The 21,797-nt window shown below is 36.1% G+C and overlaps 1 protein-coding gene across 1 annotated transcript in view; it reads right to left on the bottom strand.

Annotated features, from left to right (window-relative positions):
• Positions 1-751: 751 nt before the first annotated feature.
• LOC141279045 (voltage-gated inwardly rectifying potassium channel KCNH7-like) overlaps positions 752-21,797 on the bottom strand; it is a 141,148-nt gene continuing 120,102 nt past the window's right edge. The window contains exons 3-6 of the mRNA XM_073806957.1: positions 16,650-17,078; positions 3,928-4,142; positions 2,222-2,324; positions 752-816 (exon numbers count right to left, since the gene is read on the bottom strand). Of these exons, the coding sequence (XP_073663058.1) occupies positions 752-816; positions 2,222-2,324; positions 3,928-4,142; positions 16,650-17,078 (812 nt within the window). The remainder of the gene's footprint in view (positions 817-2,221; positions 2,325-3,927; positions 4,143-16,649; positions 17,079-21,797) is intronic.

Genomic DNA, 21,797 nt, shown 5'->3' with positions numbered 1-21,797 from the left:
CGAACTTGTCTGTCTCCATCACTTCTTGAAGGCAGAGAATTTGCCTTTTAATATGAATTCCCGGAACCTAACACTGTACATACTAGCTCTCAATAAATGCTTGTTGAGTGAATAAAAAAATACACAGATGCATGAATGAATGAATAGATGAATGGATAGCAACATGGTCCCTGCTCAATAAACTCAATCTAGCTGGGGAGGCAAACAACTAACTGGCTAATTAATAATTAGCCAAAGTACAACAGAGATAAGATCCAAATGGTGAGAGAGTATAACAATGAACAGAGATGAATTGTTTCTTTCATTTATGCCTTTTTTTTTTCTTGATGTCTGCTCTATTGTTTGTGCTCAGAGGAGTGTTTAAAAATCCTTATTGAATGACTGATGAACAAAGCCCTGATATCGTTTGAAAAAAGGATTACCATACAAGTCCATCAAGGGAATAAAACATATTAGAACATTAGATAACGGAAATACTGCTGGCTGCCTACAGCAAATATGTTGAGAATATCTTGACAAGGAGGATTTCCATGTAGTCCTAACAAAGGTAATAGTAAAGTTTCTGAGTCACTACAAAATTATTTCTAGAGACTAGGAGGCAAGTGATACTATATGTTGTGAATATGGGGGTTCCAGAGATAGCTACAATCAGGAAACTTCACAAACACTAAATGAGAAAATAGTTATAGGCTCGCTCTGCTTTCAAGTGCTTAAAAAAATTTCCAGAGGCTACGTTTGCAGGAGGAATGTCTCAGTATTTGATCTCCACCTTGTTTGGTTTGACATGTTGACAACTGGAAGCTTTGCTACTAAGAGCTAAAGGGGGCCTAAAAAGAAGATAGAGCGAGCCTACATATCCCCTTCTTTCTAATTTTCAGTCTCAATTTTTTTCCAGTCCCTCATCATTTCTGGCCAGAACCATAGCTACTTAAGTGTTCTGTCTCCAGAATCTCCTTCCTATCACTGTATCTTGTACATTGTTAAAAAAAAAAGTGGAAAAAAAAAAAAAAAAGTGTTGTGGCCTCTCCCGTTGCGGAGCACAGGCTCCGGACGCGCAGGCTCAGCGGCCATGGCTGACGGACCCAGCCGCTCCACGGCATGTGGGATCGTCCCGGACCGGGGCACGAACCCGCGTCCCCTGCATCGGCATGCGGACTCTCAACCACTGCGCCACCAGGGAAGCCCACCTTCGAAAGGTTTTTTGCCTGCTCCTCAGCCTGGGGTAGTTGGGAGGCTGTGGGGAGGGGCACTCCATGATGACTTGGGTGAAGTATAAGAAACTGTAGGAAAACTATGGGGCTTTGTTGTGGACCTCAGTGTCCCTCAGTGGTAAGTAACAGTTTTAAACATTTTTTTCAATGTTAAAACAAGTATTGTAATGTTATGGAGCTAAATATGAAAGTCACAGGATTTTAAAGAGAAAGCATGAGACCTTAAAAGAATGCTCACCTTTTGATGGCAGCTGTTGCATTTTACTCAAACCCCCAAGGCACTTGAGGAGAAAGGTATTGAAGAACCATCTAGAGGGGAAAGTTCCAGCAGCTCCCCAATCTGTAACAAGCCCCTGCCCAGCCTAGCAACTCCCTGGCTCAAGAACCTACTTGTTAGGAGAAGGCACTTGGACTTCTGTGCCTCTACAACTTTGTTCTTGCTGTTTCCTCTACCTGGGATTCTCACCCCTTCCCTTGTCTGCTTGGTCAACTTCTCTTGCCTTCCTTCCTTCAGTAAACGTTCATGAACTCTACTCTGCCAGGTGTTTTACTAGGTCGTGGCAGGGTGTAGATAAAAGGATCCTGCAGTGATAGTGCAGAGGGCCAGGAGAAGTCATACAAGAACATTAATAAACAGAATAATGGTTGATGTTGCTTGCCATGTACATAGCACCTTGATGAACACTTTCCACACATCATTCTATTTAATTCTTATATCAACACTGAGAAATAAGTTTTGTCATCACTAAAACTTGCCTCCATGTCACAATAAATGACTTAGCCAGAATTAAAGCACAAGAGCATGCGACTCTGAGTTATGCTTTTAAACATCACTCACTACCCAGTTTGATAAGTAACCTTCTGGATCCATCTTAAATGTCCCATCTCATCTGTTTTTCTTCTCTGAAATTTCCTCCCTTAAAGTATAATTACTTTCCCTCGACCTGTGTTCCTGTATTCTTTAACACCACGATTTCATTAGCGCTATTGGTATAAATGTTTCCTCTCACCAGGCTCAGAAAGTCCCAGTAGAGGTGCCACCTCCGATCCATGTGTACATTCATCTCCTCCTGGCACAGTGGACCTGCTGAAGGTGGCAGGATAAGGTAGGCCCTGTAGTGAACCAAGCTCATGAAAACTTTGTAAAGATCAAACTTGGCTGCCCACAGGCCTTAGGTATGTTTTGTTTGGCCTATAAAAGCATTTTGAATTAGTTTGCCAACTTTTAGAAATAAAGAGTTTATCTTAAATTCTGGATTTCTAGATTCTTTTTAAAATTGGAAGATTTGAAAACATTGGTCATGCATTCTTGCATGACCACAGTTAGCTGGAGATGAGTGGCAGCCATCTGCTCAGGAGGGACTCTGGGCTCTGTAAGTCCCTGTAGCCCCTACCATGCCTGCTGTGCTACCATGACTACTTTACTCACTTATGCTACTGGCAGGACCCTGACCCTAATATCTGCAACCAGCCTACTGTTCAATTTCTAAAATCTCTTTCTATATATCCATATGATGATTATGGTCTACAAATAATATATTTTTTGAGTTAATTGCAAGTAAAATTCAAAGCTATCAAAACGGTGTCAGTACAACACAAATAACAGTAGACTATTCATTTATCACTGTTGGGCCCAGTTTACTAAGTATAAGTTGAGAAAAACAAAATGCCAAGGGTAGAAAGCCTAATTACTACATAAATATCAAAATATATATTTGAGTATGGCATGTATAATCTCTCATCTCAAATAAATAGAGACTACTCAGGTCTATTTACAACTGACTCATGGTCTTTACATAGCTATTTTAGCTCACATTTAAGACATTATTTACAAACTACTATAGTGTTGTTTGTAGTGATTACAATTACAAAAAACTATATTAATGTAAAATCTTAAATGCTTAGGATAGAGATTGGGGTCAAGTTTATCTTTATATTGTGACTGTTTATAAAAAGATTTGCTAAGCAAATATACTAGGTTAAATTGTTTGTAAAAAAACAAAAACTGTTTACTTGGCACAAATTTTAGACTCATGAATTCCCAACAATGTAAGTGCATTGTAAGCAAAAGCTGGGTACTGCTTAGGTTGGTATTTTGATATAATAAATACAAATCATTTTTCTTTATTCTTTAAAACAGGACTCTTGCTAGACAGTACCTTTTTACCTTAGTTCAACTTGCAATATTTTTTTTAAAAAACAATAAAATATTGTTCCTGTGAAATATATTGTTTCACTCTGACTTTTCATCAACTCAGACAGTTCTTTTCCCCAATTCCACTGACTTATACCTGACTCTACTTAGTAGTGTAAGTGCAAAAAGAGGGCCACAGTTAAGAGTAAATCCCAATTAGTTGCCTAAACCTTCGATAGACACATCCATTATATTAAAAAAAAACACATGCTTTAATAATGCAAGAGTTGGCAGCAAAACAATAAATGCCCAAACATGATGAATAGCTGGTTAACCACTTCTGCAACAAAAGGAACAAGAAAACCAAGCCAGCCCATTTTTGCTTAGTCTTGCAATAGATAAAATCAGAGTCTGTAGTTTTATTTATCTATTACATTAGAGGGTCACCCAACTTCTGAGAAATTGGAGTGCAAATAAATGGCTTACCTCTCTTAATATTCATTCATAGGAAAAGGAATGAGTTTTATGGTGCAGAAAATAACTTTAAAAACAGTTAAAATTGATAGTAAAATCGTGTCCTACCTGGGTAACTTTCTCTGTCACATTGTGTGTTCGATCTTTAACTTTGGGTGCAATAATGGTTTTATCTGAAGAAGGAGGGGATGTGTTCTTTTTTTCAGTTTTGACATCTGAAAAATTCAGAGTGAGCTGTGGAATCTTGTTAATGGTGCTGTATTTGTTGAGGTTTGAATCCGACGTGGATCCCAGGAGGCTTGACTTGATATGATTAAAAGGCCCTAAAAAATTGGAAAGTATTTGTAAAAGCAATATCAGGAAAAATTAAGAAAGAGATGGTCTTGAATGACCTGTTAGTAATCCATGACCATTGTGACCCTGATTCAGATGTGACTAAATGCAGCTGGCTGATACCTGTTCACCATCTGACATATGGAGAGGCATGTGAGTATCCAAGGATAAGATGGTGCCCTAGGTGTGCACCCAGAGAGCAGATGACAGCTTTAGCTGTTAACTGGCTTCTTTCATTAAAGGCTGGAAAAGAACGAACTCTACTCCCTATTATTGGCTAAATTCTACTTTCAAAGTTTCTCAAGAATTTCTTTTTTTATAATTTAAGAATTATTCACGGAAGGACTTTTATAATTTAGGAATTATTCAAGGAAGGTTAAAATCATGTTGGCCATGAAACTTCTGAATGGCTGTCTAGCCTGCTCCAATTCGTATTACTCCCTTCTCTGTGCCATAACAAGTGACAAGCCAGTTGTGTTCTTCATATGCTTCTATTACATGTATGAGATGCTTCCCAGAGATTCTGAGAGTTAAGTCCAGACAGGAATTTCAGGTAACAATGAGAAGGACAAATGTCATTTATGTGTATGAGTGGGTGTGTGTGTGTGTGTGTGTGTGTGTGTGTGTGTGTGTGTGTGTGTGTGTGTGTGTGTGTGTTATGTGGACTATATTGAAAAATTTGGCTCCTATGGGAGAGTTTTAAATCTTTCCTTTCTTTTCTTTTTTTCCCTTTTATTTAGATTTAAGGCTGACCACTTTTTGAGGGGGAAAAAAAACATAGCAGAAGAATGCTTTGGCAAACATAACTTAAAATTGAAGTGACCATAGTTGGGTAAATAAGACTTGTCTGGGGTTGGCAGCACCTGGTTACATCTTTTTTTTTTTTTAACCATGCTGTACATTAGATACCCAGATCTTATTCCTGGAAATTTGGATTCTTTGACCAACACTAGTCACTTCTCACATTCCTTTCTTACGAAGACAATCTGGCACTGTGCCAAGACCCTGGGCCCCTTAGTTGAGGATAAGTACACTGACCAGCTACATATTCTTTTGAGATGAACCTATTGTCTGTTGCTTATAGAGAGTCAAGAAATGCTCCAAAGAGTTTCTCCTTTCTTGTATCATTCTATGGCTACATTCCCAGCCTATATCTTAATATTTAAATTTGTAAAATATTCTAGGACTTCAGATTTCTTAGATATTGTCTTTTTCCCAACTCTAATGTCATATTTTCACTGCTTAGGTGACTTTACTGCACACAGGGATATTGACATGAAATTATATAACACTGAGCTCAGGTATATACTTAAATTGTATTTCAAACCCTTAAGCTTACTTTTCACACTGTAACAGTACTTCACCCTAGAGGCATCTGTGGGGGAATTTTTGTTTGTTACAGTGATGGGAGGTGTCTATTCTCTCACCATGAAAAATTGACCCAGATGTCCCAACGGGCATTCATGTAGGTGAAAAGCCTATTTATAATGATCTGAGCCTTGAACTTGTTTCACATATTTTAATATACACTGAAACTTTCAGAGCTACAACTGCCACATAGAATGAAGATTTTTACTTTTTTTTGTTCATAACTTTACCAAAAGTTGTTCACCATTTTGGAAAACCAAATCACTTGGAGATACACTACTTGTGTTATTTGAGTTGCCAGTACAAAATTTCAGACTTCAGGTTACAGTCTGTGTTTGTAGCTGTCACATGCAAACATATAAATGAAGATATTTGAATCTTTTTAAAACAATGTTGGAACAAAATATTATTAAATTTGCAGACAATTATAGGAATCACACCTCAAATCGTTAATAAAATTTCTGCTAAAATATTTTATATTATTGATCTCCTATATATGTAAAATGATGTATGATACAACAAAAAGAAGCCTATGTTAATTTTTAGGTAAAAAATAAACACCTGGAATGATTTAAGAACTCCCTAGAGATCTGCCACAATGTCTCCATAATGTCTTTTTTATTGAAGTATAGTCAGTTTACAATACTAGATTAGTTTCAGGTATGCAACATAGTGATTCAATATTTTTATAAATTATACTCCATACTACAAAATAATGGCTCTATTTCCCTTTGCTGCACAATATATCCTTGTTGCTTATTTATTTTATACAAAGTAGTTTGTATCGCTTAATCCCATACCCCTATCGTGCCCCTTCCCCCTTTCCTTTTGCCCACTGGTAACCACTAGTTTGTTCTTTATGTCTGTGTTCTCTATAATGTCTTGATTGCCATTTCTTCTTCTAATCCATCTTCTAGTTCCCATTGCTTCTGAAGGCGTATGGTCTGCAAGGTCTTTTTTAAGTATTGGAGGATAAATACACATCCTGATGTTTAGTGGGATTTCTTTCTCCTGTGCAATGCATTACTATTGCATTGCATGTTATCCCATAGGGAATCATTTTGACATTAAACTTAAAACCAAGGGCCAGTTCATTTTTGTGGATATCATACTTTCTCACTTTCTCCCCAGTTGATTCTGGCTTTATTCCTAATTTAATTTTGATTATTTACTATTTTAAAAATTTATATATAAATAAGTCCGATCTGTCATTATTTATTCCAATAGTGGTTTTTACTTGGTTATCCCTCAGTACTCCTGCTCTATCATTTTAGCCAGTACTTATGTGGATTGTTTTATATGTCTTTAATGTTCTTAAAACCAAATTTTTTTCTTATTTCTGATAATCACATTATGTCTTCTAGTATAGTTATATTTGAACATTAACATATTGAGAGAAATATTTTATTATAAACTACTTTCCTTTTAACTCCTCCTTTAAATTAAAGTTAAGGAATAATGTTGAACTTTTAGAAATAGGTTAAATCATCTCTGAACGTCATTTCAGGATAGTAAAATGAGTATAACAAAAAGTTGAAACGAGGGGACATTAGTCTGATAGGGCTGAGAAACCAGTGGCCAATACACATCACACTAAGATTTGGCCTCAGAATATTACTTTACTGCAATCTGTGTTTTAGCTTCTCTTACTTACTAGTGGAAAACCTTTCTAAACTGTTACTCTATTCTGTTTTTTTTTTAATGTTAAATCTAGGCATTTAAAGAATTCAGCAGAACTTAAAATACTGCTTAAAATAATTCATGCATGCTTAGATAAGGCATTCAAAACCTATTTCATCTTGTATAATAAAAATCATTATGCTATTTTCCACTGATTTTGAAGCAGATGTTTACATGCTGGGGTCTGTTAGTGTCTGCAAGATAATCAGTGTCAGCTTAGGTTTCTCTGAAATCTGTCTAAACTCTAATCAAAATAATTTCCTACACTTTAATTAAGAAACGTATTAGTAATATCCTCATTTTACCAGTTGTAAGCCCAAGCAGACACAATAGGAGGCCAAAATGGAATAAGAATCAAGGACCAGAAATTAGAATGCAGAGTTTCCTATCTCCTAGGTCTATATTCAGAAAGGCCTTGGTTGAGGACTTAAAGGTGAAAGGCAGCCTCCCTGAGTGTGATCATAAACAGCTGGCATTTAAAATTCTAAAGAAAGAAAGGAAGATAACCTGAAAAACAAAGTAAATGAATTTAAAGAAAATAAATGGGCAGAAATAAAGGGAAATAGTAGATTCAATAGAAAAGAATGTAAAGCTCAAAAGTATTCAGGAGGACTTGATATTCTTCAGAGAAACATTTGCAGAATGGATGACCAGATTAAATTTTCTAATATACTAGTAGGAGATGGAAAACAGGTGACCAAGAAGACTAAACCAACAGCTGGATAAAGCTCTAATATATTACAAGTGTCTGAGTAAATATAAAATAAGCCAGGTTCTAGCTACAAAGAAATATGCTGCATTTAAAGATCAAGCTAGAGGCTAAAGCAACATCTAGGAAGAATTTTAGATTAAACGTATTTAAAATTTTTATGATAAGGTTATTTCAATTTATCATGAGTTACAAGATGCTAAAGGAGAATATATTCTCCTTAAGATGGTGCTGGAAATATAGCTAAGGACATCTGATAAATTTTAAAAAATAATAATGTTAAAAAAAATAAATAAATAAAGATTATTGCTCTTGAGAGCCAAATGGGACGGGAGGGAAAGAAACCAAAAAGATTAAGGTTGTTTTCAAATCATCAGGTCTTTATACAATATACCTTACAGCATGAGTTTATCTGGCTAAAGTTTAGTAAAACCTAAATTGCTGAAGTGGCTTAACATCAAAGAAAATGCGAATGCAGTGTTCATTAATTGGATTTTATAGAAGATCACTGTCAATAAGCATAAGGTAACCAGTTTAACATTAAAAAATATATAAGAATTAGTCACCAAATTATTTATACTCAATATCCATATTGTTTGTTTCAGTGCATAACATATACTTTATAGAAGAAAACTGTCATGACTGAAGATCAATGTGCAAATTCTTATAAGATCACAAATACTTGGTATGGCCAATGCAGCATATGAGATACAAGTTGTATCAGATCTGTTGATTTCCTTTGTGTGTCTGATAGGTTTTGTAGCTAGAGAAATCTTGGGGGTAGTTTTGTTTCTGACTCATATGCCAGATTCACAGACAAGTTGGAAACTGAACATATCATTGTCAGTGGGATACAGAGTTACTTGGGATAATGAAGAGGTGGATGCAATAGAAGGGTAAAATTATTTTAATGACTGACTTACTAATAAGGGTAAGTGGGGTTAATTTTTATGATGACTTGGAAGGCAGAATAAACAGAAAAACCACTAGGATTAAGTTTGCCTCCCACATGTTAGAGAAATTGTTTAAAAAGTGATGCACACACTCACACATACATATAAATAGCATATGCAATTTATCTGAATTAACTTTTTCACTCTTTGATAATGGGCTACAATTTTGGAACTCTGAAGTCTTATTTTAAAGAGTCAGAGTGCTAAGGGAATTATTAAAGGAAAACAAAATTGATCTTAAGAAAGGAGGTAAAATGGAAATTGTTCCATTTTAGCAGAAAAGCTTGAGTACCAATTTGCTGTTTTTATACTGTGATGTTACATCAAGAATAGAAGTAACCGGCTAGTATCTCTGTCCACTCAGGATAGAGGAAGGGGAAAACAATTACATTTCAGCAAGAAGGATTTGAGTTAGCTCTTTGTATAATAGGCAGTAAAACAGATTTTCCAAGAAAGTTAAAGAATGGAATCCTCTAGAGATAAAGATGCTTCTACCACCTGTGCAAGAGATTTAGCCAATACTCTTGCCTGAGGGGAATAAACTGCAGTAGATGATATTAAGGACCTTCCAAGCGCATTTCTAAATCATTTATTTTATTTTGTTAAAGAAATTATTTTTGGTTGAGTTAGATATTGAAAAAACTGTAATTATGTATTTGCATACAAAGAAGTGTAGAAATTTGTTTATTATTATTATTATTGTGTTACGCAGGCCTCTCACTGTTGTGAGAGGACGCGCAGGCTCAGCGGCCATGGCCCACGGGCCCAGCCGCTCCGCGGCATGTGGGATCCTCCTGGACTGGGGCACGAACCCGTGTCCCCTGCATCGGCAGGCGGACTCTCAACCACTGCGCCACCAGGGAAGCCCCCGTTTTTTATTTTTTAAAATTTTTATTTAAATGTGGTTTAGTAACAAGGTCACAAAAATTTAAAAAGCACACTAATTCATTGTTCTATATCTAATTAGCATATTAACTGCTCTGTGAAAATCTCAAAGAGCCAGACACTTAAATATTTTTTAAAGTTTTCAAAATCAGAGCCTGAACACATAATAAGGACATTGGAGGGCGCATTTACATTAAATTTTTATTAAATTGCACATGTTTTATCTAATTTAGGAGTTTAACTTTATAAATATTAATATGTGAAAACTTTCTGCAATGGGTTAGAATTTCCTAATTCCAAATTCTGACTTTTATGATTCATTTTTATTCAAGGACTATTGCTATTAAAAAATGGAGGATTATGCCCATCGACAGACGAATGGATAGAGAAGATGTAGTATATATGTACAATGGAATATATTACTCAGCCATAAAAAGGAACAAAATTGGGTCATTTGTAGAGACGTGGATGGACCTAGAGACTGTCAAACAGAGTGAAGTAAGTCAGAAAGAGAAAAACAAATATCGTATATTAACGCATATATGTGGAATCTAGAAAAATGGTACAGATGAACCGGTGTGCAAGCCAGAAATAGAGACACAGATGTAGAGAACAAACGTATGGACGACAAGGGGGGAAAGTGGCAGGGGGCGGGTGGTGGTGGTGGGATGAGTTGGGAGATTGGGATTGACATGTATACACTAATATGTATAAAACAGATAACTAATAAGAACCTGCTGTTTAAAAATAAATAAAATTCAAAAAAAAAAATGGAGGATTGAGGAAAAAAGGGTTGGAGATTAAATGGATTAGTTTGCAAGAAAAAAATGAAATTAATGTAGTTTGAAAGACAACTATGTGAACTACTAGTTTGGAAGATTAGCAAGCTCAATTTTCTATTTATTGAGAAAAATTAGATTTATTTCTCACTGCATTTAAAGATCACTGGAAAATTAATGTCTAATAATTTATTGCTAATTGTTAAATGCTAAAGCCAGTCATATTTCACACAGACCAGTTGTCAAGAGCTGTCTGTATTCTGTTTCTTGAGGTTATGTTCTGAATTATATCAATTCAAATCACTACCCACAGCTGACACTAATTTGCTCCCTTTTAGAAATCTGAGTGGACAGGCCAAGGATAGAATAATCATGTGTATGAAATTCCATCCTGCAATTGGAGGTCCTCTGCATAGACCCTTTTTGAAGGGCTTACAAAATAAAGTTAGGCTGGGGAGAAGCTGCCACGATTTCTCTTATTTTCAAATTACCCTGCGCTGCTGACCAGAAAAGATCTTTTGCTTCTAGTGGTCTTAATTCATAATCATCACCAGCTCTGAGTTAGTTAGGGAAGCACTTGAGAAATCAATATACAAAACTTCACAGTGATCGGAGCAGCAGTGACATACAGAAGAGGCCAAAACAGTGAATTCTAAGTAATGATGGTTACTGGTGGAGACGTGTCCATGCAACACACATGCACAAATGAGTCATTGTCATCATATGCACACCGACAGCAGCATGCGTAGCCTATGTTAAAGGACTAAGCTCCAAAAGTTTTCAACTGGATGAAAATATAATATGTTATATTTTGTGATTATTTGCATCTACTATAATAGAGTAGAAAAACTGAAGTGAATTTCCAATTTTTAGTCAAATCCAGATTTATCCAGAGGTATTGCCCAGTTAAACATTACCCTACAGTAGCTGTAGGTCATGCTAGTGATTTCAGACTTATATAGGACACAACTAAAATGACTGAAATGTAATATAGAAAAATAGAAAATGACTATCATGCATATACAGTTTACTACTACAGTAAGCTTAAAACCATACCCCCTGCCATCCAGGAACGTGAAACTAGTTTTAAGGAAACAAAAGAGGAACAAGTGAAGTGATGCTGTCATGTAGCACTTTGCTTATTTTATTTACTCTTGTACTCAAAAAGGCTTTTTTCTTTTTGGCTGAAATAGGCTTATGTGCCTCTTTTATACCGGAATATATTTAGCTTAATATTTGCTTCTTTCCAAATTATTCAAATATTTAGGAAGTCTTCAATGTCAACCTAGGCTTATACTTCTTGCAGGAAAAAGGAGTTCATAGTCATATTGGTGGCACAGCTGAGAAAGTAACAATGTCTCCAGCAAAATCAAGCCATGATGTCTCCACCAGGCACCTGGGCTCACTAAGGACAGCATGATGTTGCATTGAACACGGCATACAGCAGGCAAGTTAACATGCCGAGTAAAGGGGCAATCTAAGCATCAGATGATGAAATTTGAGTTCATACATTACCTTTAACATTGCGACCATTGTCTGTTTTGAGCACATAAGGAAAAAAAGAGAGAAATATAAAAAGAAGACTAAAATTATGTTATATGCACTGAATAACTTCTGTAACAACAGTCAGAGAAAACAGGATGTAAAGATTGAAAATTTATCTTTGAAATTAACATTTTGTACTATTCAACCAACTAAGATGCATATGCTAAAAATATCTGCCATCATAAGCATCTGTGTTCAAATATGTGAAACATTTATCTCACTTAATTTAAATGGATTCCAAGATCCAGATTTGGAGAAAGCCATACCCACATGCCTGCAATTGTGACAAAAACTTTCAAACTTGTCAGAAGTCAATTTTAGTGTTACTTCAGCCATCACTTACAAAGAAAAACTACACAGCATTTTGCATGTTAAGTAACGTTTTTCATATTTAACCTAGTGTGTTAATAGAAAAATGCTTCTAAGACAATGGTTTACTTTAACAAACCAACTTGCATTATTAATCACAATTTTATGAACCGTTCTTCCCGCAAGTGTTCTTCAATGTACATTTTGAAAATACCAAATAGTACTCAAAGAGCCATTCTTAGGCAAAAGTAATTATAAGAAATCAGTGAAAGATTTGACTATTTAAAGGTAATGTGAGCTTTAAAAATTTATGTTGTCCACAATGCACTCAGTGTAATACCTAGAAAATTTAGGAAATTTGTTTATATTATAATGGATTTGTTGTCAAATCTCAGAATGGAGTGTTTGCAGATTCATTCTGAGATTAGCATTCTGACTCTTTGTTGCATATATGCTACTAAAAAAATATTCATTACTAGTTTTGAAACAAACAAGCTTAATGTAAATGAAGTCATGTTAAAATCATTTAAATATATCCAAAATTTGAAAAATCTGTTCCACATTTGTTGACATTTATGCTAATGCTGTTCATATTTAAAATCTTGGGATATATAATAATTGTTTCAAATCTTACAACTGAAGCAATTTCAATAATGCAGTATATTGAATTGCTAGCATAGACACTACCTCACATAGAGATGCACAAATAAAGTTGTGACCTTACATGTCAATGCTCTGCTCTCTTTGAGGGACCATAACAAACAAATAGCGTTAATGGAAGAGACCTCGATTACATAGAATTAATTATCTCCATCAGAAGCTAGGCCAACAATCATTAGTAAAGTAATAACTGCTTGCAAGCAAGTAGTTAAATATTATAATTCTATTCATCAACCTGGAAATTACATATAAAGAGTTGCAGTTTCCAAAAAACCAAATGCCCCAAAGTTACATTATATAGTTAATGCTGCTTTGACATTCTGAGGCAGGGCATGTGGTCTGTGTGCTGGTGCTAGCTGAGATCTGCTTGTTGACACTGTAAGTGCAGAAATTGACACTGTATGTGCAGAAATTAGAGTAAGCACTAAGAGTGCTTGACACTGTAAGTGCAGAAATTACACTGTAAGTGCTGACATTAGAGTAAGCAGTAAGAGTCTTGTAGCAGTTTGACAGAGTAATTTTACGTCTGTTCAATTTAATAATACAACAATTGGTGTTTATATTTTGTATGTCTATTTTTTAAAATTTCATTTTCTTGTAGTGCAATTTTACTGTATTTACAAATATGTTGGTATGTGATGGATAAGAAAAAAATACTCTGGTCCTTCACCACAAATGATTTGAGAACTATGGTTCTAAGGTATTTGATAATATAGATTAAATGAAAAGATAATGTAAAATATTATGCACTGATATATTTGCAAATTACTTAAAGTTCCATAAAGACAGCCTATAGAGGAGGGAATTTTTCTTCTTGAGTGAAGAGACAACAATCTGAATTCAAGATCTGGTGCATGTGGGATTTAACCTATTAAAGAGCTACATGAATTCATAAAATTAAAATCAGGTTTAAAAGTTTTCCATCTTGCCTTATCAGTGGCTCAGTTTCTAAAGTCTATTAATTTATAAAGCTTTAGGACTTATAGGTTCGCCTATGCTAGTCAATGACTTTGTAGCTAAAACTGAAGTACAAAATACCCTCTGAATTTATCTGTTGGTAGTCAGACATTGACATCAGCGTCTGCAAGCAAGTGATACAGTTTTTTGAAAATAACATAGCTTGGGTGGGAGAAGAAAATTGAGGATGATCTCAACACTGAGTGTCCCTGAATAGGACCTGTACCGAGAAGCCCAAAACATTAACACATCCTCTTCCATAATTGTATCAGTAACTGTGTGCTAAATGGAGACCATATAAAATTGAAAACAATAAAGTTAAATCATGAAATCTGATCTAACCTACTCAGCACCACTGTCAAAACACAGGCTAAAAGTCTGTACCATGCACTGAATACGTATCATTTAATATTGTTTCTGAACGTTATTACACTGTAACTCAGGTTCTAGGCAATAAGGCCAATCTCTGAAAAGTCAGTATGCTTCCTAAAGATGACTACACAAATTGGACTAACAAACAAAAATATATGCTGGTCATTTGAATTATCATATTGGATTTACTGTTGTTCAGCCATAGGATCCATTGCTCAAAGATCAAATTTCAGAGATTTCATTTAGTCAGGAGAGAGTGAGCATGCTGTGACTAGATGCTGTAGAGCCTGACACAATGATCCAGTGTGGAAATTGTCCTTGATTTTATTTTCCTTTTCCCTTTGACTTTCTTTGGACTAGAGATTAAAGTGGATTTGCTAATTGCTCTTGTACCACATCAAATCTATCTCACAGAAAACTGTTCTTTTTGTTTCTTTGACATTGATTTGTCTCTCTTTGAAGTTTTTCCTGCCAACTCATTTTCTTTCACCTCTTCTGCCTTCTCTACTTCACTGCACCCTTTAAATAAAGATCCCCACATGATTCAATCCTAAAACTGGTTTAAATTTCAGAGTACTACGGAACAGATAACTCATTATTTCCTGATGGTGTAGTTCTGGAACATAATTCATGAGCACGATCCTCTCAATGTCACACCAAGGCTTATTGAGTTCCTTCCATGAAACAGGCAACTGTGCTGGAGACCAAGGCCATGGAGCCAACTATGCCAGAACTCCTGTGCTAGAGAAGCTCTCAGCGACATCATTATTTGTTTGTATATCTAATAGGAACGCAAGACATATAATGTGGAATAAATGTAGAATGTAAGAAATGCTATAATATATGTAAACACTGCCTTGCACACTCAGGTGTGAAACCATTTAATTCTTCGGGTTTGGAAAGGAGAAACGGGTCCTTATGGCTATGAGTAGTAGTGTGAGGAGGGACAAAGTGAGGAAGAGTATTCCCAGCAGAACAAAGAAATGAAGCACAAAAATGCATGATATATTTTTGGGAAAGGCAATTATTTTTGTGCAGGTTTAGAATTGAGTATATAGTAGGGGAGGAAATCTTGCAGGGGCTAGAAATGAGGCTTGAAAACTAACTGTGGAGAGTTGGAAAATTGTCTAGTACCCTACACTAAGGAGCCCCGTGATCAGATATATGTTTTAAAAAGAAAACTAGTGGCAGCATGGATGACGATGGGATCTCGAAGGAATAAATACCACAGAAAGGACAATGGGCCTCTCAAGAACCCAAATCTGTAGAAAAGTGAGACTAATGTATGCATGCAATGGGTACCCTGAATCTGGACCTCCCCAGAGAAGATTCAATGACTCAACAGACCCTTGCAGCAAAGTTTCATAGAGCAGGAGCGAAGGAAGAAAAGCTTTGCATGGATAGATTGTGGATTCTGGAGACCAGTCCTGGGTTTGAGGGCCAGCTCTGACATTCTATAACCTTGGACCAATTTTTTATTTAACATATCTAAGCCTTAGTTTCCTCATCTATAAAATGGGCTTAATAATAGATCCTAACTCATAGAGTTGTTGTTATGAGAATTATAAGAGAATCAATGTGTGTCAAGCACTTACATTGCCTCACGCATGTAAATATCCAACAAATGTTATCCATCATCATGTTAATGATGGATTGCTTTTAGCATTGCCTTTTAAGCATCCCTACTTTCACTACTGGCTAGTACATGAATGTGACCTTGAAGCAGGCAGAGAGAAATAAATGAATTTTGACTTTGCACGTCAAGTTGTTTTTGGTTGAGCCCCTTCCCCCTACCTATCCTTTCCCTGCTCCCAATTAGTGTATAGATTTCTGATCACTCAGTATATCACATTTCATACACCTCTTCCTTTAGAGAGAGTTGGTCGATAAAATAGTCCTGTGACAGCACACTACTCTTTTTTGCCCAGGTCTTGACTATTTACTAAATGTAGCACAATTAATTATGCTTGAAATGATAGTGTCATCACCTAAACAGGTCTTATGTTAAGCATTAGTTAATTAACACTCCATAAAGTAAGCAGATAATAGTCATCATTCTATCTCAGAAAAGGACGAAGAAGCCGGGAGAAACCAAATTATTCACTAGGGCTCAAAGAGGAAATCAGTAACAACTCTGAATGTAGAACTCATATTTTTAATAGACTCTACTCACATTTCTTCTCCAAAGGTATAAAGATTAATGTCAAAATTAAACACAATAAGAAATACCTTTCTTTACCCCGTAACATATGTTTCCATATTTTAAAAATACAAACATACCTTCACTGGCATGTCGGTCTCTAAATATGTTCTTGGGGTGGACACTGAATCCTTCTATATCCTGAACCGATGAAGCCCTCCGTATACTACAAATGCTTTCCTTTGATCTGGAATGAGTCAGCTGGGAGCTTGACTGCAGCATGTCGGGATAGAGTCGGTCCCATTGCCTTTTGGGAGAGGAATGGTCAAGAGGTCCGGATATATTCACCAAGGGGGAACATTTGCTGGGCTGTATCAAGGCTTTTGTATCATCTGCTTCCGAGGGGCTGCAGCTTTCTTTAGTAGGAGACTTAAAGTGCTTCATGGCTACGGAATCATCGCTGTGCTTAGATGAATCGATCACTACCACATCGGGATCTTCTTGTGGTAAAGACTGCTTTCTGTAAGTGAGAACTCTCAGACCAGGGAACTTGAACCCAAAAAGTTTCCCTACAAATACAAACAGGAAAGAACACTGTTACAAGACAAAGGATATAGCGCCTAAAACAAACAAATGAACCTTGTTGACTCATATTTAAATACTGTGTAAAAAATTATTAATACTTAAGTCATTTTACAGTCAGAATGAGGTATATTGTAGAAAACTTCTCTGGGACCAATGTGAATTATCATATAAGTTGTAAGAAAATAGTGAAATAATTTTACCATGTTTCTGATGGTTAGATATACTCCAGCTAAATAAAATCATCATTTGGATGACGCAAGGTTTTTTTTTAATAAACTGAAAAAAAAAATCACTATCCATCCATTTTTTTAAAGGGAAACTGAAGGTTGGAGCACAGTTTAGAAAGGAATGGATACTTTGTATAAAAGGGCCAGCTACAGGAAAGATTATATTATATTATATTGTATTATATTATGTTGGAGTGGAGGTAGAGGGGGATGTAATTGCATTGGAAGTGGAGGAAAGGGAATGGGGGGGGTAAGGCGTTGGCCTGACATACCTAGAAGGTTTGTATTGGATAATATTGCTAGTCAAGTGTGGATGGGAAAAGTGGGGTCAATTACATATGTCCTCATTCTGTTTGGGATTCTTTTTTTTTTTTTTTTTTTTTTTGGGATTCTTGAAAAGCTTTTGGTTTCAGAGAGAGATGTACACATAAGAATTTCTTTCTCCTGATTATTTTTTGTTCCAGTGTCAAAGAATATGGCATGGAATGTTAAACATATCTCAGGTTGATGCTTAGAAGTGCAACTAAATATAAACATTAAAAGGTAGATATTAAAAATGAAAATATTAGCTAATAAATTTACTGGTAGTAAAAAATGCAAATTAAGACAAGATAATATCATTTTCCACTCTTCAATTTAGCAGTAAATGAAGAAAAGAAACATAACATCTGGTGCTGGCAAAGAAAGCTGACGAGCATTCTGACGCTTTGCTGGTAGAAATACAAATCGTTACAAATTCTTTGGAAAGTCATCCTACGATATCTATTAAAGTGAAAAATACACTTTTCACTTGACTCAGCAATCTCATCTATAGGATATTACTGTACAAAGGCACAAAAACTAGATACAATCTTTTTTTTTTTTGCAGTATGCGGGCCTCTCACTGTTGTGGCCTCCCCCGTTGCGGAGCACAGGCTCCAGACGCGCAGGCTCAGCGGCCATGGCTCACGGACTTAGTTGCTCCGCAGCATGTGGGATCTTCCCGGACCGGGGCACGAACTCGTATCCCCTGCATCGGCAGGTGGACTCTCAACCACTGCGCCACCAGGGAAGCCCTAGATACAATCTTAATATCCACTAGAAGGAGAATAGTTGAATAAATGTGGCATTTTTATACTTTGGAATCTTATGATGTTCTTTAAAAAACAATAATATGTTTTGATTAGGTTATTCAAATACAGTTTTATGTGAAAAGGCAAGTTTCAGCTTAATGTGCTTATAGTGATATTATTTCATTAAAAATAATAAAACCTTATATTTGCCCATATAAGTTGCATGGCAGTAGAGAAAGATGTGGAAGAACATATTCCACAGTTTTAATGTCGACTGGCTCAGTATAATGTATGCATTCCTCTTTATATATCTTTATTGTTTGTTTCATTGAGCATGCATTCTTTTATAAATTAAAAAAAATAAAAAGGTAAAACTTCTACCCCTAGAAGAAATGAAAAGATAAGAGAAAGCATTCAAAAACTACTGCATAATTCAAAGCTTTTCTAAGTATTGTCTACACGAAAATGCCAATTCTAATTTTTGTTTCTGTTCTACAGTAGCCTAGGTCCACATCGCCCCATGGCTTTACAATCACATGTTGCCCTTCGAGTCAGTCAGCTGGTGTATCTGGGCTACAATATTATCTACCTCCTTATATTCTTTAAATGTCATAGGCACCATTATCTTTAATATATTTACTATGAACTTTTTCTCAATGCATTGAGGATTGTTTTAAAACATGGAAGAACACTCTCAAAACTTATGAAATTTTCTGCATTATATTTGAGTATACTCTTCCAGCAGATGGTCTTATCTACACACATATTTTCAATTCCATCTTTAGCCCAAAGACTCATAAATCTGTAACTCAAGCCTAGACTTATTCTCTTAGCTCCAAACCTGCATTTTTTTAAATGCCAAACATTATTCTTTTTTTTAAGACAACAAGAGTTTATTTATTTTTTTAACATCTTCATTGGAGTATAATTGCCCCACAATGGCGTGTTAGCCCCTGCCCCACAACAAAATGAATCAGCCACATATATACACATGTTCCCACATCTCCTCCTTCCTGCACCTCCCTCCTTCCCACCCTCCCCATCCCACCCCTCCAGGCCGTCACAAAGCACGGAGCTGACCTCCCCGTGCTATGTGGCTGCCTCCCACCAGCCATCTACCTTACGTTTGCCAGTGTATATATGTCCATGGCTCTCTCTCACTTTGTCACAGCTTACCCTCCCCCCTCCCCATATCCTCAAGTCCATTCTCTAGTAGGTCTGTGTCTTTATTCCTGTCTTACCCCTAGGTTCTTCATGATATTTTTTTTTCTTAAATTCCATATATATGTGTTAGCATACGGTATTTGTCTTTTTCTTTCTGACTTACTTCACTCTGTATGACAGACTCTAGGTCTATCCACCTCATTACAAATAGCTCAATTTCGTTTCTTTTTATGGCTGAGTAATATTCCATTGTATATATGTGCCACATATTCTTTATCCATTAATCCGATGATGGACACTTAGGTTGTTTCCATCTCCGGGCTATTATAAATAGAGCTGCAATGAACATTTTGGTGGCTTCATCAACATCTTCTCTTAGAAGTCTTAAAGACACCTCAAAATCCTGTAGCAAATCCGATCTCATAATCTACCCCTCAAAGCCCAGCCCTTTTTTTCAGTGAATGGCATCACAGTCCCTCTAGTTGTATAAGCCTGAGACTTGCTGGCTATTCTAGTAGTTACTCTTCTCTCTCACCTTCATCCCCTGAATCCAATTAACCCACTAATTGTGTTCATTTCACCTCCTGAATATCTTTTTAGTGTTTTCACTTCTCTTATCTCCACTGCTCTCACTTTCTGGAGATAAGAAATCACAGTTCACCTGATTTCTTGCGATAAGATGCTAATCATTTTCCACATTTGAATCATACTGTCTGTCCTTTAAAAAATACTAACTTCTGATCACGTTAGCTATTATTTAACCTTTTATTACTCCCAGTAACTTCCTGCTTTGGGCATGAAGATATCACTAGCCCCACTATCTGCAGCTTAATTTTTCCTCGTGGCTCTCTAGAATCCAGCCATATGAACTTTTTTTTTGCGGTACGCGGGCCTCTCACTGTTGTGGCCTCTCCCGTTGCAGAGCACAGATGCGCAGGCTCAGCGGCCATGGCTCACGGGCCCAGCCGCTCCACGGCATGTGGGATCTTCCCTGACTGGGGCACGAACCCGTATCCCCTGCATCGGCAGGCGGACTCTCAACCACTGCGCCACCAGGGACGCCCCCATATGAACTTTTTAATTCCTCCAGAGGCCTGTGCTTCTTACAGATTCAGGGCTTCCTGTGTTTGATAATTTTTACTCTTCCTACTTAGTACATCCTTTAGGGTTTTTTTGTTTTGTTTTGTTTTACGGAAATCTGTTGCATTTCTTTTTTAAAAAATTTTTACTTTATATTGGAGTATAGTAGATTAATAACGTTGTGTTCGTTTCAGGTGTACAGCAGAGTGATTCAGTTATACATACTCTATAAGAACATCCTTTAGGTTTTAGCTCCAAAGTCATTTCCCATGGGAAGCTTTTCCTTCCCTCTGAACTAGATTAGCATTCCCTTCATAATTTTCAGAACAGCTCATAGTTATACACTTGTTGACTTTCTGATTAACATTTCTCTCCCCTAGTGGACTGTAGGAAGAGCCCCTATTTTGCTCACCAAATCCCAGTTCTAACAGAATGTCTGAGCACTGTAAATGAATTTCCACTAGCAGATTCTAAACTGATAATATCCTTCAATTTTGACTGTGGAAAACTAATATTTAATTGCTCTGACCAACTTAACCAGAGAATCTTAGTCTCCTGGGATTGTGTTTACTCATATTTACCAAAAATGATTAATTGAGTAGAACCCAGTAGCTGGTGGAAATGGTAAACTTTATACCATGCCCTATATACTTGATACAACACAGTTAATTTTCACCTTTTTCCCGAGGTTATTAATTGTTACCATTCTGATTCTAGAGCATACACAAAAGTGTTTTCAAACTCCTCAACATCTAGTGAATTTTATGTAAAATACCTATTACAGAAAATTTTAGAATTAAGCAGGCTAAGTTCTTACTCTAAGCTTTCATTTGTGTGCTAGTAGTTAACAGTGGTAAATATAATTGAAATAGAATTTATTGTTCTGATAAAAGACATGACACAGTGCACAAACTCCAAGTACGTTCAGCATTAAACTCTGGATTAATTAGTAGATGAGAGTAACCACTGTGTGCATGTACAATTAAATAATGGTGCATCACAGTATCTATTTTGCAAGCATTCTTACATAATTCTACTAACAACTTTTATATGCTCAAGTAAATTGCCAAGTTAAAAATCAGTGAACCGCATCAAAGTCATTTGATTAGTTTTTAATGCACTAGGAATTGAGTTATAAAGCAGTTTACAAATAATTCTGCAAGCTTATTACAATTCACTG

This window comes from Tursiops truncatus, chromosome 7 (genome assembly GCF_011762595.2).
Source record: "Tursiops truncatus isolate mTurTru1 chromosome 7, mTurTru1.mat.Y, whole genome shotgun sequence".
Lineage (NCBI taxonomy): Eukaryota > Metazoa > Chordata > Mammalia > Artiodactyla > Delphinidae > Tursiops > Tursiops truncatus.
Note: the sequence above shows the minus strand (reverse complement) of the source record. Positions and strands in the feature narration are given on the sequence as shown.